Below are 25,920 nucleotides of genomic sequence, written 5' to 3'. Positions count from 1 at the left end.
CATCAAAATAACCAACAAAGCATCCAAACCACCAGACATGTCAGAAATTGCGGCAAACTAAGTATCAACTGGAAAAATAATTCTATTTCTCTTATACATAAGAATAGGTGAAACACCCTACTAGCATCAAAATATTATTATTCTAATATCCTTGGATCTCAGAGTTCTCTAAATTGCTAATTCTAGCTTAAGTGCCTAAAATTGTGTGAAATTTCTAAAGTTACTGAAAATTATAACATCATACTACACATTTCATTTAACTACATATATTTAGATTACCAAATTATCAGTAATAAATGGTTTACCTTGACTGCCTGGCCAAAGAAACAGATTTTAGATTTCAGAAATACAAGAACTAATTCACAATTTATAATGGAACATTTCTTAGTGTAATGATAGCGCTAATGGGCCATATACACATTAACAGGTAAATCATTATATTGTTCTTCAATTTTCTTTTCAKAGAATTTCTGGAATTATACTTGATAAATCACAGCTTTAACTTTACTTAAGGGCAATTTAGACTTGGCTCTCACATTATGTTCTGTAAGAGTTTATGATTTTCCTTTAAGAAAACTTTTTATATTAAGAAAACTTAAAAATAGGCATCGTATCAAGAGAAAAAAACAACTTGAACTGATGTAGTTGCCAGGAAGTGACAATTTCTGTCTAACTTTTTTTTTATCACAGTTACTCATCTCTAAGCTTATCTTTTCTCCTCTCTAACTGTTCAGTACTCACAAATTCATAAATGTTCATATCGCAGAGGATGATGCTTTGATAATGATAGACATCTCTTCAGGTTTTTTTTCTCTGAACTTCCATCAATTAGGCAAGTTTAACGTAGAGAAATGGACAAGAAACAAACGTAAACACCGACTACAGTATAAAATAATGCATGAGCAAGGAACTTGGAGAAAGCAGGGAAAGACCATTTTGCTGAATATATTTCCAGAAACTGTTTGCAGTTTTTCCACCAACATTTGTGCATCTGGTAAAGGAATGGCTGAGTGAGGTTTCTTAGCTAGTTTTATCCCTCTTAGTGCTTTTTAGACCTAACAGTCTGCTAATCTGTGACTGCATTTAATGCCTTTTAAAGTGTTCTCTCTTCTGATAATTCAACAAGAGTGGGGGAACAGCCGCTCTGCTTCATAGTTTGTCAAGTTTAAATAGTTACCTCTGCAGGTAACTGCAGGTTACACTGGGAGGGCTGCTTGTGTTTTCCCAAATCAGTGATTAGTGACCATTTTGCTGCTATAAATTTTTTGCACAAGCAATAATTGACTTTTTTCACTGCAGCATTGCAAGATCAACAAACACGGTCTAGGCTAGTCAGTCTCTTTCAGTGTCTAAAATAGTTTATATCCTTCCTCCTGCAGAAATTAATCATTATTAATTCCAAATTATTCTCCTCATTTGCCAGAGAGTCTCCTTGCTCATAGCATTGATGCAGTTTCAACGTAAAGATAAAGGAGTTGGATTGGAGGTTATGGTACAGAAAGCAGAGCTTGGCCACAGGGACTGARTAAGAGTTTTGTATGGATTTGGTGCCACCCAAAATATCCAAATTTTCATCCAGCACTTAGGAGCCCACTAAAAAAAGCACACTTATAAAAGAATTCTTCCTCATAGGCCATTATCCGTGTCAGGTCTGCCTCACCTGTCCTTTTCCCTTAGCACATATTACCATATTGGTAATTACCAGCTACTTTCATACCACCACCTAAACAGAACAAATTCATTTGCTTAGTGACTTGACATTTACACTATAGGTTGAATATAATACTTGCTCCAAAAAAAAAAAGACTAAAATTAAACTTCAGCCTGAGAATATTGAACATTGATTCCAGTCAGTGACTTTATTTGATATCACAGTAAGTACTGAGTGTATCATAGAAAAGATTGACCAATATTGACTGACCAATACTGCTGCATTTGTCCAGCAGTATGACCTGTTTCTGTTAAATACCCTGTCCTGCAGTCACAACTGCTGAGGCACCACAAAAGTGCAAAAGACAAGAGCCTTCAGTCTTCACTCTTGGACTCCATTTGATCTTAATAAACCCCAAACTCCAACTAGCACATTAACTACACYTAAAGATGCGAGTTTTATTTCTTGAAGGTTGTTTCTTATTTCTTGAAGGTTTAGATATTTACAACACTTTGTATAATGAAGCTATTTCAATATTCAGAGGCAACTTAAAAGAAAAAATGTTTCTACCCAAGAGGCTGGTAGTAATAAAGAATTTACAAAATAAATAAAAAAACAGCAGCATAGACCCTATGGTAATGGAAGTCAGCATAAACTTGGGGAGGTCTCTGGTTGGCACAACTCAAGTGRCAAGATGTGTGGCATCAGAAAATGATGAAAACATCTGCTCCGTTGGATGCTCTTGAGATTCCCAGGGGCAACATGGTTCCCAAAGTACATAAWCTTAAACTGAGCAATGGTAGGATTAAGAGCAAGTATTCAAAGGCATATCGCAGAGTTCTTATAAACCCTAACCACAACTTAAAAGTGACTTTTCAGTGAAGCAAACCAACTTTACCCTGAAAGAAAGCAGATGGCAGAGACTTCCTTTCCCACAGCCTGCTTGAATTTCTATCCAGTGCATAGGGGGTGCAGATGTTGCCATGATCAATGCATCTAGTCCTCTAAGTGATGTAGGGTACCTGTAGATTTCAATCAAATATTTTCCTTTTATGGTTGATACACTGTGTAGCATTTATGTCACACCTTTTGAAGCTTAGTATTTCAAAATTCTTCAGCTAAAATAATTCTGCCGTTTCCTTGCTTCCAAAGCAACAAGCGGAACGCGTGTTTATTCATTTGTAACATCCTGACAGCAGCTTTTAGAGCAAAAACAAGCCAAATATTTGAAAGGAGTCATTGATGTTCAAGGGTTTAAGAACACACTGCTTTTCTCTGATAAGTCGCAGTTAGTTACATTTACACCAAAAGTCTATATTGAAAATTTAATTTGGCTGAATTACACACAGCAGGTGCATAACGATGGCCCCTGCAAATGCTGCTTTAACATAAACTTCTTTACCTACACTCTCAAGAGGGAAAGTATTGATATCTTCTCTAGAATTGTGATATTGCACTTACCTACATATCCTGGCAGCAATGATGAAACAGCCCCAGAGATGCTGATTCTGAAGATAACATTAACCAAATCATGTCAGAGCTAAGAGTGTTAACCTGAAAGGACTTACCTGCATTTGAATTTGGAAAACAATTATCACTGCTCCTATGTCTTTCAAAAGAAGTGCTTGAACCTTACACGGTAACTGATACTAAGCTAAGTACCATTCTGTATCATACAGATATATTTGTATTGCAATAGCAAACACTCGCTGCCTGGAAATCACTCTCTCATTTTAATAGTCATTTTAACAAAGAGGTGAAAATAATCTTTCCCAAGGAAAAGAATAAAAACCAAGGAGAAAACTACTCACATTCCTTTGAGCCGTTGCCACATTTTCTCTGCATGTCCTCCCATTTGGTACTTTATAGAGGTGCTCTCCAGGTCCCGAGTGGAGTCCGTAGCTCGAGCCCCCATGGTTATTGCCCTACAGCAAGACAGCCAGAGTCAGGCTCAGCAGCAAGGAAAAGCATTCCTCATTCCCTACCAATGCGAGGAGATCCACAATCGTTACAGGCTCTCGCCCATCAGAGCCCATCGGAGCTATAACAGCCGAGGGAAGATTCTGCCTGAATCGCTGCTCACTTTGACAGACAGATCCACTCTTTGCTCACACACACAGAGCAGCACAAGCAGCTCCTCTCCTCTCACAAGACTAATCCATCCATGTGAGCCAGCTACTACGGTACAGACTGACTGACCGCCAAAGCTCTTCTCTCATGCGCTTGGTCTGTTGTAGGAATGTACTCAGAAGCACAAAAGAGTCTTTAAAATGGACTACGATTCATTGCTATGCAGGAAAAATGTGAGTGGCTTTAGCAATCCAGACAGAAAGGCAGGTTGGAGACACAGGCTGCAATAGGAAAGCAGATGGTAGAAGCTGTTACCAGTCTACAAAAAGGGCGCATGTTTTAAATGCCACAGCTTTCCTCTCTTTCGCTGATTCTGAACTGATTCCTAATGAATAAATATCAAGCAGCCTATCAGCGAGAATATGACTGAACAAATGCAAAGTCAGTACTGAAGTCATGCATAAATCCCTGCCGAAGCAGAATCAGAGAGCTCTACAGGTTGTTAGGGGAGGCACTCGCCGTAATGATGACTATTCACCTTCTCCTAGCAACTCTACACAGTAGGTAACTGTCAATTTAATCAGTGGGAAATGCAGCAGCTGCAAGACAGCCTGCTCGTGAATCCTGCAGGACAGCAGTGCCCGTGGCGAGCCCGACGCCGAGCTGCTCGCGSCTGCCAGCGAGCGATTCCGCGCGCSCAGCCGGCGGCRGGCTTGGGGACAAGGTGGCCCCCCAACCACAGGCACCCAAGCTCCAGGCTGCACCGTTAGGGCTGCTTTCTAGGGGGGATCTCACCACTTGCTCAGTTCCTAGCTGGGGTTTGCAGAGCAAATCCTGCTCTTTGCATAGCACCCGTCTCCACTGTGAGTCGGTACCAACCTGCATTTCCCAAGCAGCAGCCAGATAATGGAGCATATCGCACTTATCTTAGGGATCACGCCTCTTTCAATCATACTAAGAGCTGTGCGAGCAGCCAGGCAGCAGAGGAGTGCCAAATGGGAGTAAATATGTCTAAGCCCTGCCAGCTACTGCGCTCACTGCCAAGCAAGAAAAGGGGCCGTAGGTTCGTGATGAAATGGTGGAAAGGGCCTCCTTGGATGCTGCCTGGAAGGAGCCCGAGGGTATGTGATGCATTTCCCAGTATGACTTGAGCTTGAGCTGTATTAAATGTTATAAAGATGTGAGAGGAGGAGAGATTGCCCTCTCTGACACAACCGCAGAAATGGGCACTACTGTTCGGTGGTCAGGCTCGTAGCAAAAAATTCACTGCTTTGAAACAACCCTAACATTCCTCAGAATTTTCTAAGCAGTTTTCTTCTGCTAGGATACGATTTACAATATCTCCTATGGGAGTTAAAAGCCTGCATTAGATGTGCAGATATGCAATGATTTCAGCCAGACAATTAAACAACACGTTTCATTTACTTCTACCCGTTCTAAATGGGTAATTTTCCACAGAATTGCACAGAACTTTTCCTGCCTCAGATCTGTACGGATCAGTCCTGTACATTCCACTAGCAACATGTGAGAAACAGACACTAGAGGAGCCACATCTTTTATAATTTTCAAAGAGCGTCATAAGACAATAGTGAAGAGATATAAACAACAGATTTCTCAAAAACTGCAAAGCATTTCTTTGCTTAAAGGAGACAAAASTAACTTTCAGACTTCCCTGAGGAACCACTTAGGACCTTCCAAACTTTCCACTGCTGTTACACATGGAATCCCACTAAAGTTTGTAAGAAATATTATATGTATATATCTTTCCATGGAATAACTAATGAGAATATCATACTAATCTGTTTTATTCCCTTTTAACTACTAGACATCTGAAGCAATGCAAGGGGAAAAAATGCATTTATGTAAGCCACAYAAACCCCCAGGGGCAGAAGGTATTTTTAAGATCCTGGGGTTTTTTCCTATTTACTTGCTGTTGTGCAATTCTGTAAGGAAAAAATAGTAGTGTGTGCAAGCTGTTCTCTCCCCCACAAGCAAATAAGTAGTGAAAATACATCATTTTGGCTTACTGGGGGGGAAGTATTATGAGCTGTTAATATCCTTAATATCCTATCAGGAATTGAGGCTGAGCTGCCTGGCTCAGAAACACGTCTGTGTCCCTGTGGTCCACACTGGTTGGACGATGATCCAGGGCACTAAACAATGAGCAGTCGTTTCAGGAACTGACATTAACTAGAAAGATGATGACTGAAAGGATAAATTACCTCAAACAGGTCGTATTTGGTCACTTCCCCTTCTTGTTCTGCTTTCCCAATTTGACCTGGCCAATCCAGTATTCCCRCTAGGGACCAACAAACCATAGTAGAGTTCATTTTCCTCCTATAAAAATACATTTTTTTGTCATTTGCCAGACTTTTTTCTTTTTTTTTTAATTTGGAAAAAAAAAAAGAAAGGAAAGACTCAGTAAGTAAATACAAAGATATAATAAAATAAGAATAACTATTTTGTTCACCCTTAACTAAGGCAAAAATAAAACTGCCCCAATGCCTCTTAATCCTCAGATAGGAAACTGCACTAAATGGCAATTTTTCCTTGTTAATCAAAATTGCTTCCCTTCAGTAAGAATAACTATCTGTCTCATATGCAAAGAAGTAATTTCATTTCAAAGTCTACCCAATAGCAAAGAAAGGCTACATTTTCAGTGCTGAATAACAGTAGACATTTATAGCCGTACCAAAATCAAACAGTTAAAATGAAAATGTCTTCCGATCTTAAAACTGGGAAAAACCTGCAGCCAGACCAATAACAGATCGGCTGGGAAACAGGAACAGGGGCTAGGGCAGCTTGTGAAGAGGAAAAGAGCTTTATTTTAAGTAAATCCCTTGCTTCTGAGGCGAAATTAAATATGCAGTTTTGTTTGAAATTATCTTCAAACACAAAACTCACAAGTAACATAGAAAAAGGAAATAACAAGAGGCCTGCAGTGTAATATCTCATACCAATACTCATCCCTCCAAACTTGACAACATAAACTTTTTTAAAAAAAAAGAATTAGAGAGATGCTTTCTGTTACAAGTATAACTCTTAGATGTTGTGATCATACATGTATTATTGACCTACAACTATTAAACTTCTGCTTATTTGCAAAGCTTCAAAATGTGCATTTTTAGTGCTCTGCTTTCTACTTTTTTTTTCTTTTTTTTTTNTTTTTTTTTTTTTTTTTTTTAAATCAAGGATGTCTGTAACTCCCAGTCTCTTGTCAGCTTTGTGACTACTGGGGATAATCACTTGCATAGTGCAGTTGCTTTTAACATAACTGCCCTCAGCAGGCCCAGAAATTTCTCTTGATATAAAAAATATCAGAACTTACAATTTTCTAGAGACTTCATGTTACACACGCAGTCTAAYGGTTTTGCGTTGCTCTTTGTCTATATTTTTCCAGTTTTCATTTCCAGTTACTGGCCTTGGATACAACTGTAACTCTGTATAAGTACTGTCTCATTTGAAAGGCTGGCTGATGTCATCAAACCTTATGCCTCTACTGTGTCTCCATTTTTTAAATTCTGAAAAAAAAAAAAAGGCTTTACATTTGCACATCAAAAGCAAGAGGGAAGTGGAAGGAGGAAACAGGCATGCAGAAACACATATATTAGTAGAGTACATTCTCAGATTTCCTTCCTAGTCCTTAGGGTCATCTCGCTGTGACCAGACAAAGCAGTTGAAGCTGAATCTACTTGTCCATTTTGCTCTAAGGTGGAGCTCCCTTGACAAARCCTTGATTTGTCTTGCCTCCTTACCACCACTTATACTTACACAGACACAAATTGAAACTCCAGAGATTGATATAAACACAAAATAAGTACTTTGTGTTTATACTTTTGTTTTTTCCCCTACAAAATAAGTACTGAAATCTTCACAAATGCAGTTTTGGTTTCCATCTGCACATGGACCGTTCCAGGCATTTTCCCCAAAAGAGGACAAACTGTTTTACCAGAATACAAGACCATGAAACCATGTTTTGTCTGATGCTGTTTAATTATCCTAAAGTATAAGTAATGTCACTGATAACTTAAAATTCTATTTTCCTGTAACTGCATTCTTTTACTTTTTGTGTGGTCTGCACATTTTCCAGATTTGAATTCTCGTCCTGCAAATACTCACCAAGATATGGATAGGGATTCCCACAATGTCATTAAATTGTTTAATCCCTTTAGTGTGCTTTTTGTGCCCGAATATTAGTGAGTGATAATCTATCTATTCATGTGTCAGGAAAGGAAACTGATAAATGCATTAAAAGACTATAAGCGGGTCACCTGTTTTCCACTCATCCATGCAGCAATTCATGTCACAATATGCTAAGAACAGAATTAAATCAGGTATTAGTCTAATTAAAGTTTTCTGTGACTATTCTGAGATAAATGTATTTTCCGGACACACTAAAGGATTAATTTAATTTAGTTTAAAGTCTGTACATCCGGCTCTGGTAGTTTTGAAGAACCACAAAATGGTACTTTCTTTTTAAGTACAACACTGCCAAAATGATCTTAATGAAAAATTAGAACACAGCCTTCTTTAACAATGCTCAGTGTATTTACACCAATGCATTCTCATATCATGTGAAATGCCTTTACCCTTCAAAAAGTTCTGTTGTGAACTCTTAGACTCTTAGATCTAGTTGTAATTAATTCACTGCATTTTAAAATAGAAAAAAAAAAACAATAATCCAGTATAGCAAGGCTATTCACCACTATTTCATACCTTAAGGAGACTCAAATACAAGCAAGTTTTGCTTAAATGAAAAGGATATATAGGGAAATCAGAATACATACAATATATAAAAGAATGCAGCAGACATTATTATATTTCTGCTCACACAAATAAAGTCGTAAGATAAAACAACATAGGGGAAGCAGACCAGGGCAGAGATGATCAGGGCAAGCTGGAGGCAAGAGTACCCAATACATTTGTTGTCAGCTTACCTTGATATCAAATTCAAAGATATTTTTGTGGATTGTTTCTATTTATGTACTTAGAGGGGCTTTTTTAATAAAAGGAATTACCAAATGTTGTAATAACTACTCTCTTTTTAGAGGAAAAGATATTTTTCTGTTCACTACAAAGCATCAAGGAGTATTTTAACACAAGACACTGAAATACACTTCCTACCCTTATGGAGCTATTTTCAATTGTATTACATTGCAAATAATGGAATTAAATAACTAAAGAACTTTAAAAAAGTGAAGAACATATGAATCTGGTCTAAGTTGCCTAACATTTGGTCTTTTTGTTAGAGATGGAGCTACTGGTACTGGCAAGCATGTGCTAGAAAACTGAATATACAGGGAACCTCTAACAAAGATCCAAGAAATGCTYCCCAGGTCCTCCAAGGCTACCTGATTAATATGCTATCTAGAGTAAAGTCAATCATAGAGACATGCAAGGAATTAAAAAAAATAGGTGAATGCAACCTTCATTTTCAAAATATTCAAACTTTACAAAATCAATATTCACTGTAAGTCAGTGTAACTGTAATTGTATGAATATTGATTGAGTGCATAGTACAACGGTATTGCAATATGCACAATATTATCTGACTTAGAATGAGTCTATTCCAAACCACTGCACTTCATGGAATTGATATATCACTTGAAATTTCAGTGCTGCTGAAATCGGAAGGGCCAGTTCTTAACATATGCTGCATTTTCACCTTGGATTTCCAGTAAAATGGATTCCAGCCTTCAGTTTTCAAACATCTTAAAGGATGAGTGGAGTATTAAAGTGATGATAAAAACTGGCAGCACATTTGAAAAATAGTTCAACAGTCTAGCATGCAAAAAGTTTAATGACAAGAGCAAAACTCARCTGACAGTCAGATGTTTAGTATCACTTGAACATGTTTAATATCACTGGAATATGCAAGTTCAACCAAAGTGTAAAGGTAAAGTTTAGGTAAACTGTAAAGCTGTAATGACAAAATACCTCTGTCAAGTTTTTCATCTCAACCCATGATTTGGCATAAACATTTTCACGTGTATTTTCCAATAGAAAATATGAAGAGAGAAATACATGAACTCAAATGAAGAGTTTGGTTTTAAAATAAAACATCTGTGTCTTTTTCAAATATTAGATTGCTTAAAATGAGAGATTCTAAAAGCATAATTTAATTATCCTGCATTCTCAATTTATATATTAACAACCCTTGAGCAATTAAAGGTTAAATATACATTGGAAAAGAGATTTTAGTAAGGGTCAGCAAAATGTGCAGGTTAAAAACTGGGGCCAGAAGAGAATTGGAATTATTCCTAATTCCAGCACATAACTGATAGAGCAATACATCAGCAAAAAAATGACATCCATAGGTCATACAGCCAGCTTTTTACACCTCAAGAATAGCTAGAACTTCTCTACCACAGACGATTCTCATTAAGATGCTTTTGCAGCTGACATTATTCCACTGCCACTAATATATTCTCCAGCGCTAACAGGAAAACATCATTACTCCATCCCTTATCTTATCCACTTACTTTGAACCATCACAATACCMAAGTCTAACTTTTGATAGGGCTGGTGAAGTTGCATTAAGGATAGATAGGATAAAGACTTGTACACAAAAAGTGATAAGGAAGAGCAAGACATACTCATCTTAGCTCACTTAGATCATTTAAGAGGCTTATTTTTCTCTGGTTTATATGTTTATTTGTCATCATGATTTACGTTATCATTTGCTTGAATGTGCTTCCTGACAATAAAAATGATATGAACAGATTAGAGAAAGTCCAGAAGTGAACAAGAATGATTTGAGGATTTGTCAGATGTTATGACACAGGAAAACAATGAAAGAAATGTATTGTCCGTTGAGAAACTGGAAGATTTGTTAGATGTAATATTTTTTACTTTTATATATTGGATTATAATATTAAAATTCACGGTACCCAAGGTGTAGTCAGGAGTAATCATTTTAATTTGTACCAAACACAGTTCAGTCTAGAAATTAAGAAGCCGTATCTAATTATGATAGTTAAGCCCTAAAGCTCGATACCCAGGGTGATAATGGAATATTTCACCACGGCTTACAAAAAGAACAGACAAAAATCAGAAAATTCATAAGTGTAGATGGTCCCTTGTGGTTTTTTCCTATTTCCATATTTTTAATCTTGATTTTGAAAATAAGTGTTTTATTAACTTTAAGATTAAGATATTCAAATATATACTCTGAATAAAAAGATGGCAGGTGGGTCCCACAGAGAAGCAATGGGAGAGCACATTACAAGCACAACACTTAGCTCCTCACGGGGATTCTCATGATTGCTAAACTCAGATTATCATTTCCATTAACAAAATCCAGTCATTTTCTAGTGAAGAGAGAAAATGGTTTTMAAAATAGTCATGCTACTAATCTATTATTCTAGAAGCTCATCAGCAACAAATAATCTTTTGCATTTCCCTCAAAAATTGAAATATATCTGATTTTGATTCTTCAGAAAGCATCTATTGAAACTAAKGCATATATGTACATGTTTTGTGGTCTAAGAGGAGTATACTTTCAAGTGGTCAGCTGTGTTGTTTAACACAGCAGTAAACTAGATAATTTGACTAATTCCATATCCCTTTCAGGAACAATAGTATGAGTGAACAATAATTTCTTTACCAAACACTAAATTTTAATTCTAAAAATTTCCATAATGGATTATAGTAATATGGAATCCAACTTGTCTCTAAATTGTTCCAGTGCTTATTTTTTGCTAAAAGTCCACCTAATTTCCAAGAGTTATATCCAAGAGTAATAGTTCTTTTAACAATGTGGGGTTTTTTTTTTCTACATTTTCATCTGTTGCCATTTACCCTCTTTCATTGCTATGCATTACATTCCATGTTCGTACTACAGATTATATCCTAATCATTACTTAAACTTGTTGATAGACAAGAAAAGAGTTCTTCAAATATCTAACAAAAGGTGCATTTGCCATTTTTACAAGATTGATATAATTTTTCTTGTTAAAATAACTTCATTGGGAAATATACTTTTGTGTGTCTGCTGAGTTCCCGACAGTCCTTTGCTGTTTCCAGTTCAATTTTTCTTTCCTATCACAGCTATTTTTTCTGAAGTAACCTTAGTTCATTAGAAAGATTCATGCAAAAGGGATTTTCTCTTATTTTTTAAATAAGTACTAGCTAGCAGAAATATCATGCTTGATAGGTTCAAACATGGGTGGGCTCATCCATTAGATTATTTCTGTGAATTTTAATAAAGGCAAATAAAATGCAGACAAATTTTCTCTTAAAAATATTTGGCTGAATTACTATGTAAAAGCTAGCAAAAGAAGACTGTTACTTCAGAACTCTTTTAACCATTTTTGCAACGTGGCCTTTTCTGTTGCTTGTTGTTTTGTTTTATAGAATGCAGTACATTAGGACAGGAAAAATATTTACTACTTTAGGGAAAGATGCCTGAAGGGAAATAATTCCAAAAGACATAAAAAAAGTTACCAATACCAATCTAGTCTGAGGTAAGATTTTAAGTAATGTAAAATTTCATTCCAAGCCACATTGTTTTCCACTAAATGCAGTTCCTTTAAGGATTAGCCAAATTTCTCCTCAAAGTCATACGCTTTCCTCAAAAAAAAAAAAAGTAATAGAGAATTAAAGCAGGCTTCTCAATGCAGTTCTTGGGAAAAAAATATTGACAGGTAATTTTTACAGGAGAAACCTAACATTTGTCAATTACCAGCTTTCCTTTTTCTGCCAACAGGATTGTTATTCTGGAATGGCACAGTTCAGCAGTGAGACTGTTGTGGGGTCTCTGCAAGGAGCTCACCTGTCCCGACGGGGCTTCAGAAGCCGCATCTCGGAGTGGCCCTGTCTGATGACTCAGCATCCTGAGCAGCCATCTGTCCACCCCATTCAAAGGACATTCAAAAGCAGTTTTCCGCTGACCCATCATCTCACCAACTATTTAATAAGAATTTACACTGGAAGGTATGAAGGCACACATCATCCCCTCACACTCTGGAAAACCAGACCACCCTGGGATCACATTTTGAGCTCCAGCAGAGAAGCAAAGAAAAATGAAGAGAAATACTCCTTCAGAGGTTCAGCAGCAGAGAACCCCTACTTTATGTAACTAAGTAAAGCTGGCATTTTGCAGAAGGATTGTGAAAAATGGCATGTTCAGAGTAAACTTTGCTCACTGCARACTTAAGTGTGCTGTGGCATCTTTGTTGATTCAGTTAAAACTTGACTGAATTACTTTAATRATTGCTCTGAAAAGAGCTTTGGAGATTGGAGAATTTCGTTGCTCCATACTCTTGCTGAAACAAGCAAAGATTCACAGAATTCTTATGAACTTTTATATCTTCTAATTTCTGCTTTCTTTTGAAAGACTGATCAAAGAGGACAAAACAGATTACGATAGATKATTGATAAACACAGCACACATTCCACTCACATGGCATTAAAAAAATCAGGTGCTTCATATTAAAAAAGAAACCAGAAATTTTACAAGAAATTTCCACCTGTCTTTCTGAATTCATAAATGCTTGTGTCAGTGTGAGAAATGGTATTAACTTGGGGGGGGGGGGGCAGGAGGAAAACAGAGAAATTAGCAGAAATATGACATATCCAAGTACTATGAGTATATAAGCTACAAAAGAGGAGCAAAAGTATAAGGACAGAACCTGATAGAAAGACTCTTTAATATACTTGGCTTCAGAAGCCAGATCAGCATTATTTCTGCTTTCCTAAAACAGTGTTCGTGAATCACTCCAGAGATCAAAGAGACTAATTACATTAAGATACATAACACAAACATTTAACAGCATCAGCAACTTACTGCTGGATACTGCTGGCCCCAGAAGGAAACATTATGTCTTGAAATTTAAAAGGTAAAGRTATTTAAAAGGTCAGATCACACAAAGACCTTTGCATTTACCAAATCCCAGAAAGAAAAATACAACAGTAAGATAAAGGTGACCTTTGTACTTCTTTATTTCTGGCATTATTCATCATCATCCTCATGGATTAGTGTCCTTCAGAAATAATAGAGATGAAGATTCTGCAAGTGCAATCCAGCCAACCTTCTTTCTGCAGGAATGACAAAACCTATTCCATCAGGCTTCTCTGACTGACCTCAGCCAAGGGCAATCTCGGTATTGAGATATTTACAGGCACTAGTGACACAAAACTACCCAGAGAGGTGAGGATGTGGATGCATTTAAAGGAAGAGAGAACATTGCAGTTTTCACTAGTAAGGCTTGTCCTCAAACCTCCCAAGTCCTTCCACCAGAGGAACGACCACTCACTGTAGAGAGTAAGAGGCCAAATGAGCAGGTCCAGGAAAGTCACCCTTCCTCCTTGCCCCTGACTGCAAGACCACATCTGGGCTTTGGGGTCCAGTTTCAGACTCAAAAAGCCAAACTCCTCCAGTTCCTCAAGTCGTTCAATATTTGACTGGACTCCTGGAACTAACTGAGCAAGGGGCTGCACRAGAGGAGCTCCAGAGGCCTTTCCCAAGCCAAACTAGCATTCCATGATTCTAATACAAGGCAAAATCCTGCCAACGTGGATGAAACTGTACTAGCAAAGYTATGCTTTGCACTGCTCAACATTAGGACTTGGCATTTCCAATAATTAAAAGTTCTTTTAAAGAAGTACTGAAATTTACACACTTTATATTCTCTCCGGTAGCAGGGTATAGACTAAATAGTTTACCTGCAGAATTCTTTACTGCAGGATGTAATTGATTTAATTATGTTATTAAGACTTTTAACAGATKGGATAAATAATGGCAACTGCTATCAATGTAACATAGGATAAAAATGAAAAGGCTAGTAATTTTCAGTCTTCAGCCCATAAGTGCATCACCAGATGGAACAAAAACCAAATTATCTTGTTAGAATACAAAATCCTGGTCAGGTGTATCTGTTACTATCAGAGACAGAAAACTGAATTATTTAGTTATTTTTCTACATGTTGCATCCTGCTTTCACAGTCCAGTATTTGAAGAACCCTTTCCTGTGTTTGATTTCTGAGGATGCACTGTGGACAATACTGCACATCCATAATTATTCTCTGCCTTTCCTTTTTTCATATTCCTCCAAAATATAAAAGAAAAATTATGATAGCACACAAAAGACACAGGATTTTTTACTACTTATAAATTATTGTTGAAACTTGTGCATCTATTAAATCCACATATTTGTATGCAAATATAATCCAGAATTGATTTAAAAATTACTGTTCAGTAACCCAAAGTATAATGCTTCATTCAGCCCAAACAAAGGCTGAAAGCATTAAAAGGCCAAAGACTGGAAGAATTATCTGCTTTGTTTTAAAAACACATTTAAAATGAAGAGATCTTAGCAAATTTAATCTGTTATATCTGAGATCATTCCTGGGCATTGATTCAAATTCCAAATTTAATTTCAGTGAAGCCTTAGTCAAAGTAATGCCTTCTCCAGATTCAGCGCCATCTGACTGACATTATCTACTGATGACAATAAAAAGTAATGTAACCAAATAAGGTTTCTATAAACATTTCTTAAAATCCAGGGCAGATGAAATACATGTTAAGCTGGCTGGTACATTCTAAACCATTGGATGTTGCTTGTTATCAAGCCTTRTGCCTCTTAAAGCAAGTATCAGTACAGATTTTGGAGTTCTTATACACAAAACTTTTCTTTCAGATAGACATCTTCCTATATCARTATCTGAAGACTTTTGATATATTGACATGGTGAAAAAGCACTTCCTACCTCAGAAATGTATGGCACCATGAGTAAAACATYGACAGAAAGAAAATTAAAGCTGAAGAAAACCTCTGCCATTGCCTTCCTCTGTGATTTAGCAGGGTTTAAAATCTATGACATAGGTAGAGGAAAATTAAAAATCATTTTTTTCATCTGACTTTTTATCAAAAGTGTATTTATCTCATCCCTGCTCTTGCCTTTGCAAAATTGGCAGGAAACCACGGGAGTTGAAGCTTTCTTAGGAAATTTTTAGATTTCAACTTTGCTTAGAAAAATTATCTTGAAAGTACATTTGGCAGAGCTTTCTATAATCTCACAGAAGATCACACTGGAATTTGCTGTTGCCTGTCAAAGCTCCAAGTGCATATATTTGCATATGCCCAAACCATTACCTGCATTAGAGAACCCTGCATTTGTTCATACAGACTGACATGTAYGCAAATCAACCAAGTAATAACTGACATAATGGCTCACTAGTCCTCACTAGTGTAGGTTTGCATAATTCCTAGAATTTCTGTTTATAAGAAGTACCCGAGATGGTAAATATTTTTTGTTTCAATGAAACATACATATATTCCAGTATTTTCTACAAAATCTTACAGCATTTTTAAAAAAATGTCTATGAAGTTGCCAAGTGCACAACATTGAAATCCTTCTCCATTCCCCTGTCAGGGCCTCCTCTGCTTCCCTCACAAGGAAGAGTATTAAAAGTAATAGGAAAACAAGAATAAGAATTAAATATAAGAAAATAATACCTCAAAAGTTACACAAAGAACATCTACATCCAAGTGATTTTTCTCAAAATGCTTTCCCATCCCCTAGATCAGAAGGCTGCAGACCACGCAAGAAATTTTGCTCTGTCACCCAGAGGGGCAGCAGAGCCAACATGTCCAAGGCCTTCAGGCTGATCACTGAAAAACATTGTTCATAGCGAGGAAAACCACTTCCATAAAAATCCTTAGATGTCTCTAATTTCATGTTTCTAGTTAATAAATATTTTAAATTTGAATTTCTGTTTTTAAAAACATCACAAGTRACTGCACAGCACCAAACTGTATTCTAGAAAAAAAGTCTGTGAAAGATAGTAATGGATATATTTTTTTCTGGAATATCAATATGTCTGAAAACTTTCTTGATAACAAAGTTGTTAAATTATTTAAAAATAAGCCCTGAGAAGGCCTTTGCTTTAACAAGATAAATGTCACCTCTTAACACTGTGTGGCAAAGTTACCAGCAGATAATCACTTCCTAAACAAGCTAGAGCATCTGTTTTTATATAATTTTTATTCCCCAGTACCTTTCTTGAGTCTCTATCTATCACTTCATAATAAACAAAAGAAGGAAATTTTTCTTCACTTGTGGCCTTTGCCAACAACATTAATAATATTTTGGGGTATTTTTGTGTTTTTGTTTTAAGTAAGAGAAGAAGAATAAAACATACGTGTTTTAGATTTGCTCAGGAGATTGTGAAAGCTAGAAAGTTATTGATGGTAGCTTAAACTAAACTTCAAAAGCAAGCCTGATTTACTCACTCACAATTATTTAAATTGGGTCATCGTCTTTGCTGAAGGCAGATAAACATCACAATGTTTTCTTCCGCATTCTTTTTTTCAGATGACCAACCCCAACCATGTCAGACATGAAACAGTTGACTTGCTTTCAAAGTTATGCCTTCATGGATTTTAAAGGACAATAACACCCACCTTGTAGAAGTTGGCCAAATATGGTTGTGTTGGCAGATCGAAGCCTGTTAAGCAGAGTTTTGTTACATAATGAAATCCAGGGGCAGAGCCAAGGGGACTTATTCATAGGCCATAAATRGGCAAGTTAAACAAGGCCGTTATAGTTAACTTTACCCCCCTCTGTAATTTAGAGCTTGTTTCTGCCTCTGCAAGACACAGTTCAGGACATGAAGTTAGTAAAGTATATATACTTTTTAACCCTTTGCTAAGGCTTCTTCATATCACTCATTGTAAGARAAAGTTTATTATTTTAATCTGTAACTTTATGAATGTAAAACACTGAGTATCCAGTAGTTTCTGTAGAAAACTTTAGCAAATACAACGGTTACGAAGCCTGGCGCTTACCATACAGTCCTACACAGCAGGATACCGTGAGTCCAAGGCACTTAGGCAGCGCAAAGAAAATTACGCTTGGCACTGGTCTAAGTTTTAAATAAATATGGACTTTTTAATTAAGAAGTGTAGAGTTTTTCTCTGTTGAGCCATTTTAGTCCAGAAATTCTGATTACTCCTATTCTCCACATGTTTTTAATAGCAAGAAGCTTGTGGATTAAACAGCGGTTTAGCTGGAAATCACAAAAAAAAAGGAAAATTGACAAAAGTTACTAGATTTTTCAGATGGTTCTTTTTAATTTTGCTTAAAAGATTTCATATAAAGAGATGAAGAGAGAAAAATACTTTATGGAAAGCACCAAAATTTAAAAAAAGGAAAAAAAAGATATTCAAGATTCCCAATTCAGTGCAAATAAAAATAGAGCTTATGAAAGTTAGTCCATGACATCCTGAAGGATGACACAAGCTATTTATAGATATGGTGGAGAGCTCAAATTCACAAAGAAACAAAGAGACAAAACCAAATACTTATCACTCCAATCACAATAATKCAGTTTTTCTTGCTCATAATCCTGTCACCATCAATCACTCCAAAAACATATTCAACATCCAAGAAATGACATGGAATTTCAATCTAAAAAGTATTCCCTAGTGAAGAATTTACACTCTTTAAATAGATTCTAATCAGGCTTCGCATTTTTTCCTAAAAGTTAAGATCAATATTGGGAACAAGTACAAATGATAAATTGAGAAAATTGCCAATCATTTTAAGGAAATAAAATCTTTATATTTTATCCTTTTATTCCTTTCATTTTGGCCCTTTTTTTTATGAGYACATTTAAGACTCATTGAAAATTGAGTCCATTGGTCCCAAGCCAAGAATCCACTTGCTGAACAAAAACCATAAACAGGAGAAAAAAATCTGAAGAAAAAATCTGCATTCTTAAATAAATGATAAACTAAACCTCTTGGAAATCTGCAAAAATGACACACTCGGAAAAACACACTACGGAAACTGTAACTATGGTCCTACTGCACATTTTTAGTGTGAATTGCTGAGCTGCCRTTCCGGCAGGCCAGCTGTGCTTACCAGTTGATAAGAGCATCAGGGAACTGAGATCAGGCTGGGTTGGGTACCAAAAGCAGGGAGCTCCCACACAGGCCTGCTGACCTCCACAGTGACGAGATAAACTGCCCTGAAGCTGTAGGTGAGAGGCAGCCAGGATTTCTGCCAGCTTTTTTAAAGGTATGAAGTATATTTATGCTCTGCCACAAGGCACATTTCAATCAGATCCATTGTGAAGGGAGAGGAGAGGGTTCTGGTCTCTATAGAAATGAGAGGGAAAAAAAAAAGGAAAGAGAAAAAGAATTGATTATCCCAGTTGAATTTCAGTAATTATGCAGCACTTACAACTCAGGGGCATAGTGATGATATTATTACAGTATTACTGGTATTATTATTAATCATCTAAGCATTCTCCACAAAATTAAAAAATAGAAATTCTTGGAGGTTAACTGATTTAATTTTTCATTTCTCCTTTAAATCTGTAGAAGTTGTGTTTTCGGTGAAACTAGACAGTCTCCTTATTTGTCACTTTATGAACATATTTTTCCTTGATCGTTAATCATCCAAAGATGGTTGCAAAGATTTCACAGAAATACTRGCATGGTACATAGTTTTATAATACACTGCCTTCATCAAAGTAGGAATCTCCTCAGGTATTACAGTATTAAAAAAAAAAAAAAACTTTGATCCTGGAAATATTGATTTTTTAAAACCCCCTGACTTTATGTATCTGACTATATACTTATGTTTGTATTACTATACGTAAATACTTTATATTTCTCAAAAAGTTAAAATCACACCATGGGCATATTTGCTTCCCTGATTGTTTTTCTATATAGAAATACACCAGCCCTGATAAACAGGGTACAAAAGGACTCCATGTTTTCCAAATAGTAATACTACAATATAAAAGTTCTATAAATTTGGCTTTTGCAACAGCAAATGCATCTTATTCTAAGTGTTCTTAGATGCTAATCCTTCTTATTTAGTCTTCAAAGACAACTGCAGATGGAGATAACATTTGCTCATACAAAGAGCAGACTATTTAATAATCAGTGTCTTGGAGCACTGTTCATTTTTCCTCATAATAAGTAGATTTTAAAATAAATAAATTSCAGTGGTTAAAACCAAAAGGTACTTGTTCTTTATAACTGCATCACTGAAGTCTGATGAGTGCCCAGACCAGAACCTTAGGTCAYTTCAGAGCAATTCCAATAAAATGTATTAGTGTAATCACCTATATGAGTATCTATCTTAAGGCCATGTTACTTGGTCACAGTCACATTACAAATACACTGTTCAGGTTTACTGAGACCATAAATTGAATGTTCACTGACAAGTGAAAAGGGAGCGAATTATTGAACCTACCAACTCTAAGATACGAAGGACAATCATCCACATGCTGTTTCCTTTGTGACATTGCATAAAAACATGACTTGGCCTTGGTGTAATTATCCCCTCCCCTGTTGAAAAACAAATTTGCAAGAAAGAGCTAAAATCAACCTCTCTTTCAAAAAACATTAGATTTTATTCTACGAGTAAGTACTTAGGCACCATTTAAGTACTATGCAAGGAAGGCATTCTGAAAAAGGAAATAAACTCTTAAGTGATGAACTAATGTCAAGAGAAAGCAAGTACAAGGACAGCATCATGTCCTAGACTGAAGTTGTTTGTATATTCACATTCTCATTCTCTCAACTACTTGTAGAAAACTGAAAAACTCACTATATTTACAGCACAGATGGATAAGGTTGCATTTTAAAGAATATGTATATATATAACAGAGCATAGGCATTTTGAGGCTCAATTACACCCTTTTTTTTTTTAAATGCAAAAGAAATTCAAAGCTCCCTAATACACCCAGGAACCCTTGCAGACTTTCAACATTCCAAACCCTCCACGACTTATAGCTCACAAAGATGACCTAGAAACATTCCTGTAATGGTAAAAGTCATAATGGAAACAAAAGCCTTTTCATTGAAAAACTGGGCTGTGCCATCTGCTATGGAGCACTTCACTATTACTGCTACATAAAACTTATATTTCTTAACAAAGAGATAGTTCAGTCAATTATCACAACAATATATTGCAATAGGAGTGGATCTGTAGAGCTGAGGACATGATGTCTATGTTACATGTATGTCCAGGAGATTTACTCTAAACACGCTCTAATCTAGTCCCTTGGATTGAACACATTTCCAGGAAGAAAGATCTGTTCCTGGAGCAGATCGTTCCTACTTTCGTCCTACTTTTCATCATGTTGTCCAACACAAATTTGTAACATGAAGCAAAGTGCAATAGCTAAGGGTGATCATAACCCTCCAAGTCCTTCAATAATTTAAGAGGTGAGTGAATTCAGTCACATATTTATMTTTTTCTTAAAAAGAACACAGACATTTCCTGCATTTTCTGTGACAACGGTACATTCGTTATGGCTCTGTAGAAGCTTTGAGCAGATCAAACAGTAACTACTGGGAGCTGAAAAGCTAAGGAAATCTTTTGGAGAAAACATCTTTAAGACTAGAGACCTTAATGTCAATAGTATTTTGAAAACTACAATTTGTTGGCAAAAGTATTTAGTCAGAAAATAAAACGTAAAAGAGAGATGAAGAATACAGATATGTTTCYTCAAGTTTACAGCAAGAAGCCAGGCAGAAGCCAAGATTTCTGGCAGAGGTTCTTAAAGATCATAACAAACAATGGCAAATGCAGCATAATCCTGTTTATTAAACTCATGTAGCAATTAGGAACAATTCATTAGCAGTAAATATGATCTAACTATTAAATTGGGAGGTCTCCTTAATTAGGATATGGCAATTCACAAAAGCAGCAAAAAAATAAGACAACTTGCACAAACAATTTGCTGAATTAATTGTATCTGAATTAAGTTAAAAGCCATCCATTTGTTCTTAGCCAATTAAAATCTCCTTAAGTATGAAGTATGAAGCATTCCAAATAGTTTAGAATAAAGAGAGTTCCCCCAAGTTTTGCTACCAAGACAATTGCTATGATTCTTAAGACCCCGAACCATTTTCCTTGAACATTTCCTGGACGTAAAAGCCAATTTCCACACTCTGTTTCCATAGATACAACTGTTACTTTTTTTAAATTGGAATGATAGCCTGCAAATTATAAAGCAAATAGACCAACAACATCTGAAAAATAGTTCTATTTAAAAAGGATCCCTTTAAGGCAGCCTGAGGTGGGGCAATAGGTACTTTCTAAATGGACATTTTAACATTGTGGTTCAAGACAGAATCCTAGAACATGGGCTACCAGTTTCTGTCAGAGCTGCCAGCATACTGGGAACAGCAAAGASTAACTGCTTAGAGGAGGAAGAAATCCTGTTATGGAGACCAAACTAAAGCATAATTTCATCCAAGTATTTGAGTAAATTTAATTCTAATCCAGGAAAGCTAAACAGACAGACAGAGCATATGGCAGGGGGAAAGTGTTCTCTCATTCTGCAAAGTTAAAAGAACAAACTCTGGATACAGGCAGCCACATTAAAGACTCCAGCATCTTCTGCACAGTTCATGATTAATTTTTTTCCCTATGTGAATAGGCTGATTAAACAGAATAAGTGATCTAATAGTTATTACCAGGCTAAAATCACTAGTTAGCTTTCCAGGGCAGGAGAGCAACCTGCACCTGTACCATATATCTTAAAAGTATTTAAAAAGCTCTGAAGAGAAAACTTAAAACTATTCTGTATTCAGAGGTATTTCAAAATGAAAATATTATTTTAATTGATACCTACCTACTTGATTATTTTAATTGATACCTACCTATTTTCTATATCTCCAACTTATATTATCTATATCTCCAACTTTCCTTTTTCTTCAAATAACTGAAATGTTTAAAAAAGAGAATGAGGTCATCTCAATATTTGTAGCATGTTGAAAAAAGCCATAATAAAGCATGGTTCTATCCTAAAAGAAAAAAACATATTGACAATCTAGAGGAAGAGAAGCGTAAAAACACAGCATTGTCATCAGTTTTTAAATGATGCTTTCTAATGTTATCGGATAATTATATACTTTTGTGCCTAGCATGCTAACAACAGATTATATACCTTAATTATTTGAGAATGGGGGAATTACGCACAGCCTAATAATATCTGATGCACCTTAACCTGGGCATAGGAATAATATTTCTGTMTTTCAGTGCTCAGACTCTCTCAGTGCTCGGACAGCATTCTGATAATGAAGACATCACAAATATTTCAATCAGAAGCTCCATACCCCTTACAGAAGTCTGGAAAAAGCAAATTTCTATTGATTTAGCAGAGCTCACTGGAGCTCTGAGAGCCATTCTGATAGACCTGAAGAGGAACTAAAGGTCAAAAGGCATCTCTGCATCATGTTCACATGAGACAAGTATGAGATACTCATGCTAAGTGCCTGATATCCAAAACATGCAACATGCCAAGAAGTATGTTCTGACAGGCATCCCAAAACAGAAATCTTTCTAGTGGTGATAATAAGCTAAATTAATTCTCATTTATGTTTGTGGCAGAAATAATTTTGACTTTGTTGATGTTGCTGAGGCTAATGGATCAGTCTTGATGTTACTCTGAACATTATTTTAATTTTCATAAGCGAGTCCTTCACCGCTGGGTAGATATTACTGTGGCAACTCTGCCCAACTGGAGAAACTGCTCTGAAGGCAGAGCTGCCTCTGGCAGCACCATGCCAGCAGCTGCTGAAGTTGCTTGAGCTTCTTGTGATTCATGCTATCTAGAGGCATCTAATTAAGCACACCAATAAAAGAGAACTCTTTTAGGAAATGTTCAAGCAAGCTGTCACATTGRTAGAAATAAATAAATAAAGAGTAGCAAGGCAGAGCAAAATAAAAAAAACAATAAAATAGAAAGCTGGATCTTTTTTCTCTTGCAGACCTCAATATGGAACAGAAAATGGGTTTGGTTGATATTTGAAATAGGAGTCTGATGAGACACATCATACTGTAGAATTTTAACTGCTTGCAGAAACATTTTTTAAAAAATGCTCATTTTAAAGCACTTTTTCAGTTCATAGTGATGTAGTAATTTTAATTTGCACTCCATTGATCTATATGAAACAAAATTAATAACTTTTCTGAGGAAGAAAATGCTTAACTTAGCTAAGGATCGGTGGCTTTGCCCTGCACATCTAAAAGTTAAGAAATGATGGCAAGAGATCAACATCGCATCTCACTCGTAGGATGGCTTGCAGAAATGTTCTACATGCAMAAGGAAATCACTACTGAAAAGTCAAAAGAACTGGATAACAGTCAACATGACAAAGACCATCGGAAATGCAAGAAACGAGATTAGTGGATTCCTTGCCAAAACAGAATCTAATCTAAATCTAATATTCCAATCACACAAACAATTTTAAAACAATTTTAAAACAATTTTAAAATGCTGCAAGACATACACAGGCAAAGTAGTACAGAAGAAAATCTACTCCAAAGCTGTGCATGAATTTCACTGGGTCTATTAGAACTGAAAACATCATAAGTGTCTCTAAGTATCCTTTGCAGCCAACATTGCAATCCAGATTCATCAGGGAGAAAGGCTCCACATGAAGTTCCCAGCACTACAAACCTGTGGACAGGTCCTGGAAGGGCTCTGTGATCCTTGGTCTCTTGGCTATTATATCCCTGCTACCATCATCCATTAGATGCTCTTCAGGACATACTTAGCTGCTTCACTTCACTCTCTCCTCTATCTTAAGTTCATCCCATCAGTTTTACTCTGAACACTCCAGACAGACTTTATGGCTATGATGGAGAGGCCAAAGAGAACAGCTCAGAAAAGTCTGATATCAATGTTAGGCCCCTTTGGGCTAAGATAATTAATCTACCAGATATAAGAAAAGTWGCAGAATTGTTTTCAGGGGGATAAGCAAGGACTATTAGCCATAATGGGCTGTAGGATTTTAGCAATTTAGTTTTGATTTGGACTCTGGAGTTAATTTATCTTCATAACACTTTTTAAAGACCACATAGGAAGAATGTTTTTATGATTGACATTTTGAGAAAAGTATAGTCCCAAATTCCTTATTTTAAGTAGTAATTTGTATTCACATACATTTTGGTGCCAGATAAAGAAACATTCTCTGATCCTCTTAAAGAGGCAAACAGGAGGGCCTGGCGGTTGTTGTCTGGTTTCCAAGTATTTTCAAGTAGAGAGATCACTGAGACCTGTTATTTCTAGCAGAGTTTTCAAGCCCTCATTCCAGATGAGGTTTCTGCTATMAAGGCTCCATTACCAAATACTTAGATTTTTACACACACCATCAAACCCATGACAATCCATAAAGCTGAACCCACCCCAATAAGTGATCCTATTATAGACAAAGCCCAAAGTCACGTTCAAACCAGAAATGGCTCACTGAGGCAGCAATTTCACAAATTCTATATTTAGAGTACAAGAATTCTGCTTTGAAAGTTAGACCATAGCCCACAGTATGGGAGAGATGAGAAGATGAGAGCAGTAGGGGTAAAGTGCTCTACAACAGCAGGAGTTCCTGAAAACATTAGATCTGACTCATTAAGAATTATTCTTAAGATGAGGGGAAAAAATGAGTCATAAATGAATCATCCACTTACCAGATGGGAGGAAAGCACTATGAAATTTGGGACTGTCACTTGGTGACAAAAGCACATAATGACCCTCTATGGCTTGAGCCATTAGCCAGCTTCACTGGCTGCCACAAAACAGGAAGAGTACGGAGTGATGCATGCGGGAAGCAATAAAAAACTTACCCTTCTAGTCAGTCTATTGCTGATGCACACCACAAAGAAAAGGTGTTTAGAACAAAGCTTCCATATTCATTTTRCTACCAAGCAAATAGAGCTATTAATTGGCCCAATTAAATCAYGCCTCATCTTAATTTTTAGATAGTGGTAAGAGAAAGTCAGTAAAAATTCAGGAGATGGCAGCAGATCTAGTCAAGTCTCTTCTGTTGCACACAGCTTCTTAACCATTATCAGGTAGGTATTTTGCTACAAAAGCAATAAATGTTCATTAAATGCTGGTGACTAACACCAGAAATCTTCACCTTTCACACTGCAACTGTCCCAAACAAAAGCAGGTGAGCAAGACAGAGGCAGGGCAACAGCTACTTATACCCAGTGGCACTGGCCAAGTCTTAGGATTATGCCCTTCATCTTTCAGGGTCAGAGATCTCACATATCAGGAGGACTAACTTCTGAATGTAGATCTATTTCAATCTCTTAAAGCAACCTACCGTTTTCTTCACTGAAAGCCTCTCTAAGCTGCCTGAGTATGTGCATAAAGATTGCAACATCCAGTCCAATCCTTGAAGCACTTTGCGACTAAATCAGCTTCAAGCYCACATCTAAAAA

The 25,920-nt window shown here is 36.4% G+C and overlaps 1 protein-coding gene across 1 annotated transcript in view; it reads right to left on the bottom strand.

The window, feature by feature from the left end:
* Window positions 1-25,920, bottom strand: part of PDE1A (phosphodiesterase 1A) — a 165,876-nt gene that overhangs the window by 121,112 nt on the left and 18,844 nt on the right. The window contains exons 2-6 of the mRNA XM_026052083.1: window positions 19,933-20,027; window positions 18,589-18,824; window positions 7,050-7,242; window positions 5,944-6,058; window positions 3,463-3,576 (exon numbers count right to left, since the gene is read on the bottom strand). Coding sequence (XP_025907868.1) covers window positions 3,463-3,566 — 104 coding nt within the window. The 5' untranslated portion in view covers window positions 3,567-3,576; window positions 5,944-6,058; window positions 7,050-7,242; window positions 18,589-18,824; window positions 19,933-20,027. The remainder of the gene's footprint in view (window positions 1-3,462; window positions 3,577-5,943; window positions 6,059-7,049; window positions 7,243-18,588; window positions 18,825-19,932; window positions 20,028-25,920) is intronic.

This window comes from Nothoprocta perdicaria, unplaced genomic scaffold, assembly GCF_003342845.1.
Source record: "Nothoprocta perdicaria isolate Ctin4 unplaced genomic scaffold, notPer1 scaffold_83, whole genome shotgun sequence".
NCBI lineage: Eukaryota > Metazoa > Chordata > Aves > Tinamiformes > Tinamidae > Nothoprocta > Nothoprocta perdicaria.
This window is presented reverse-complemented; position numbering and strand designations above follow the sequence as displayed.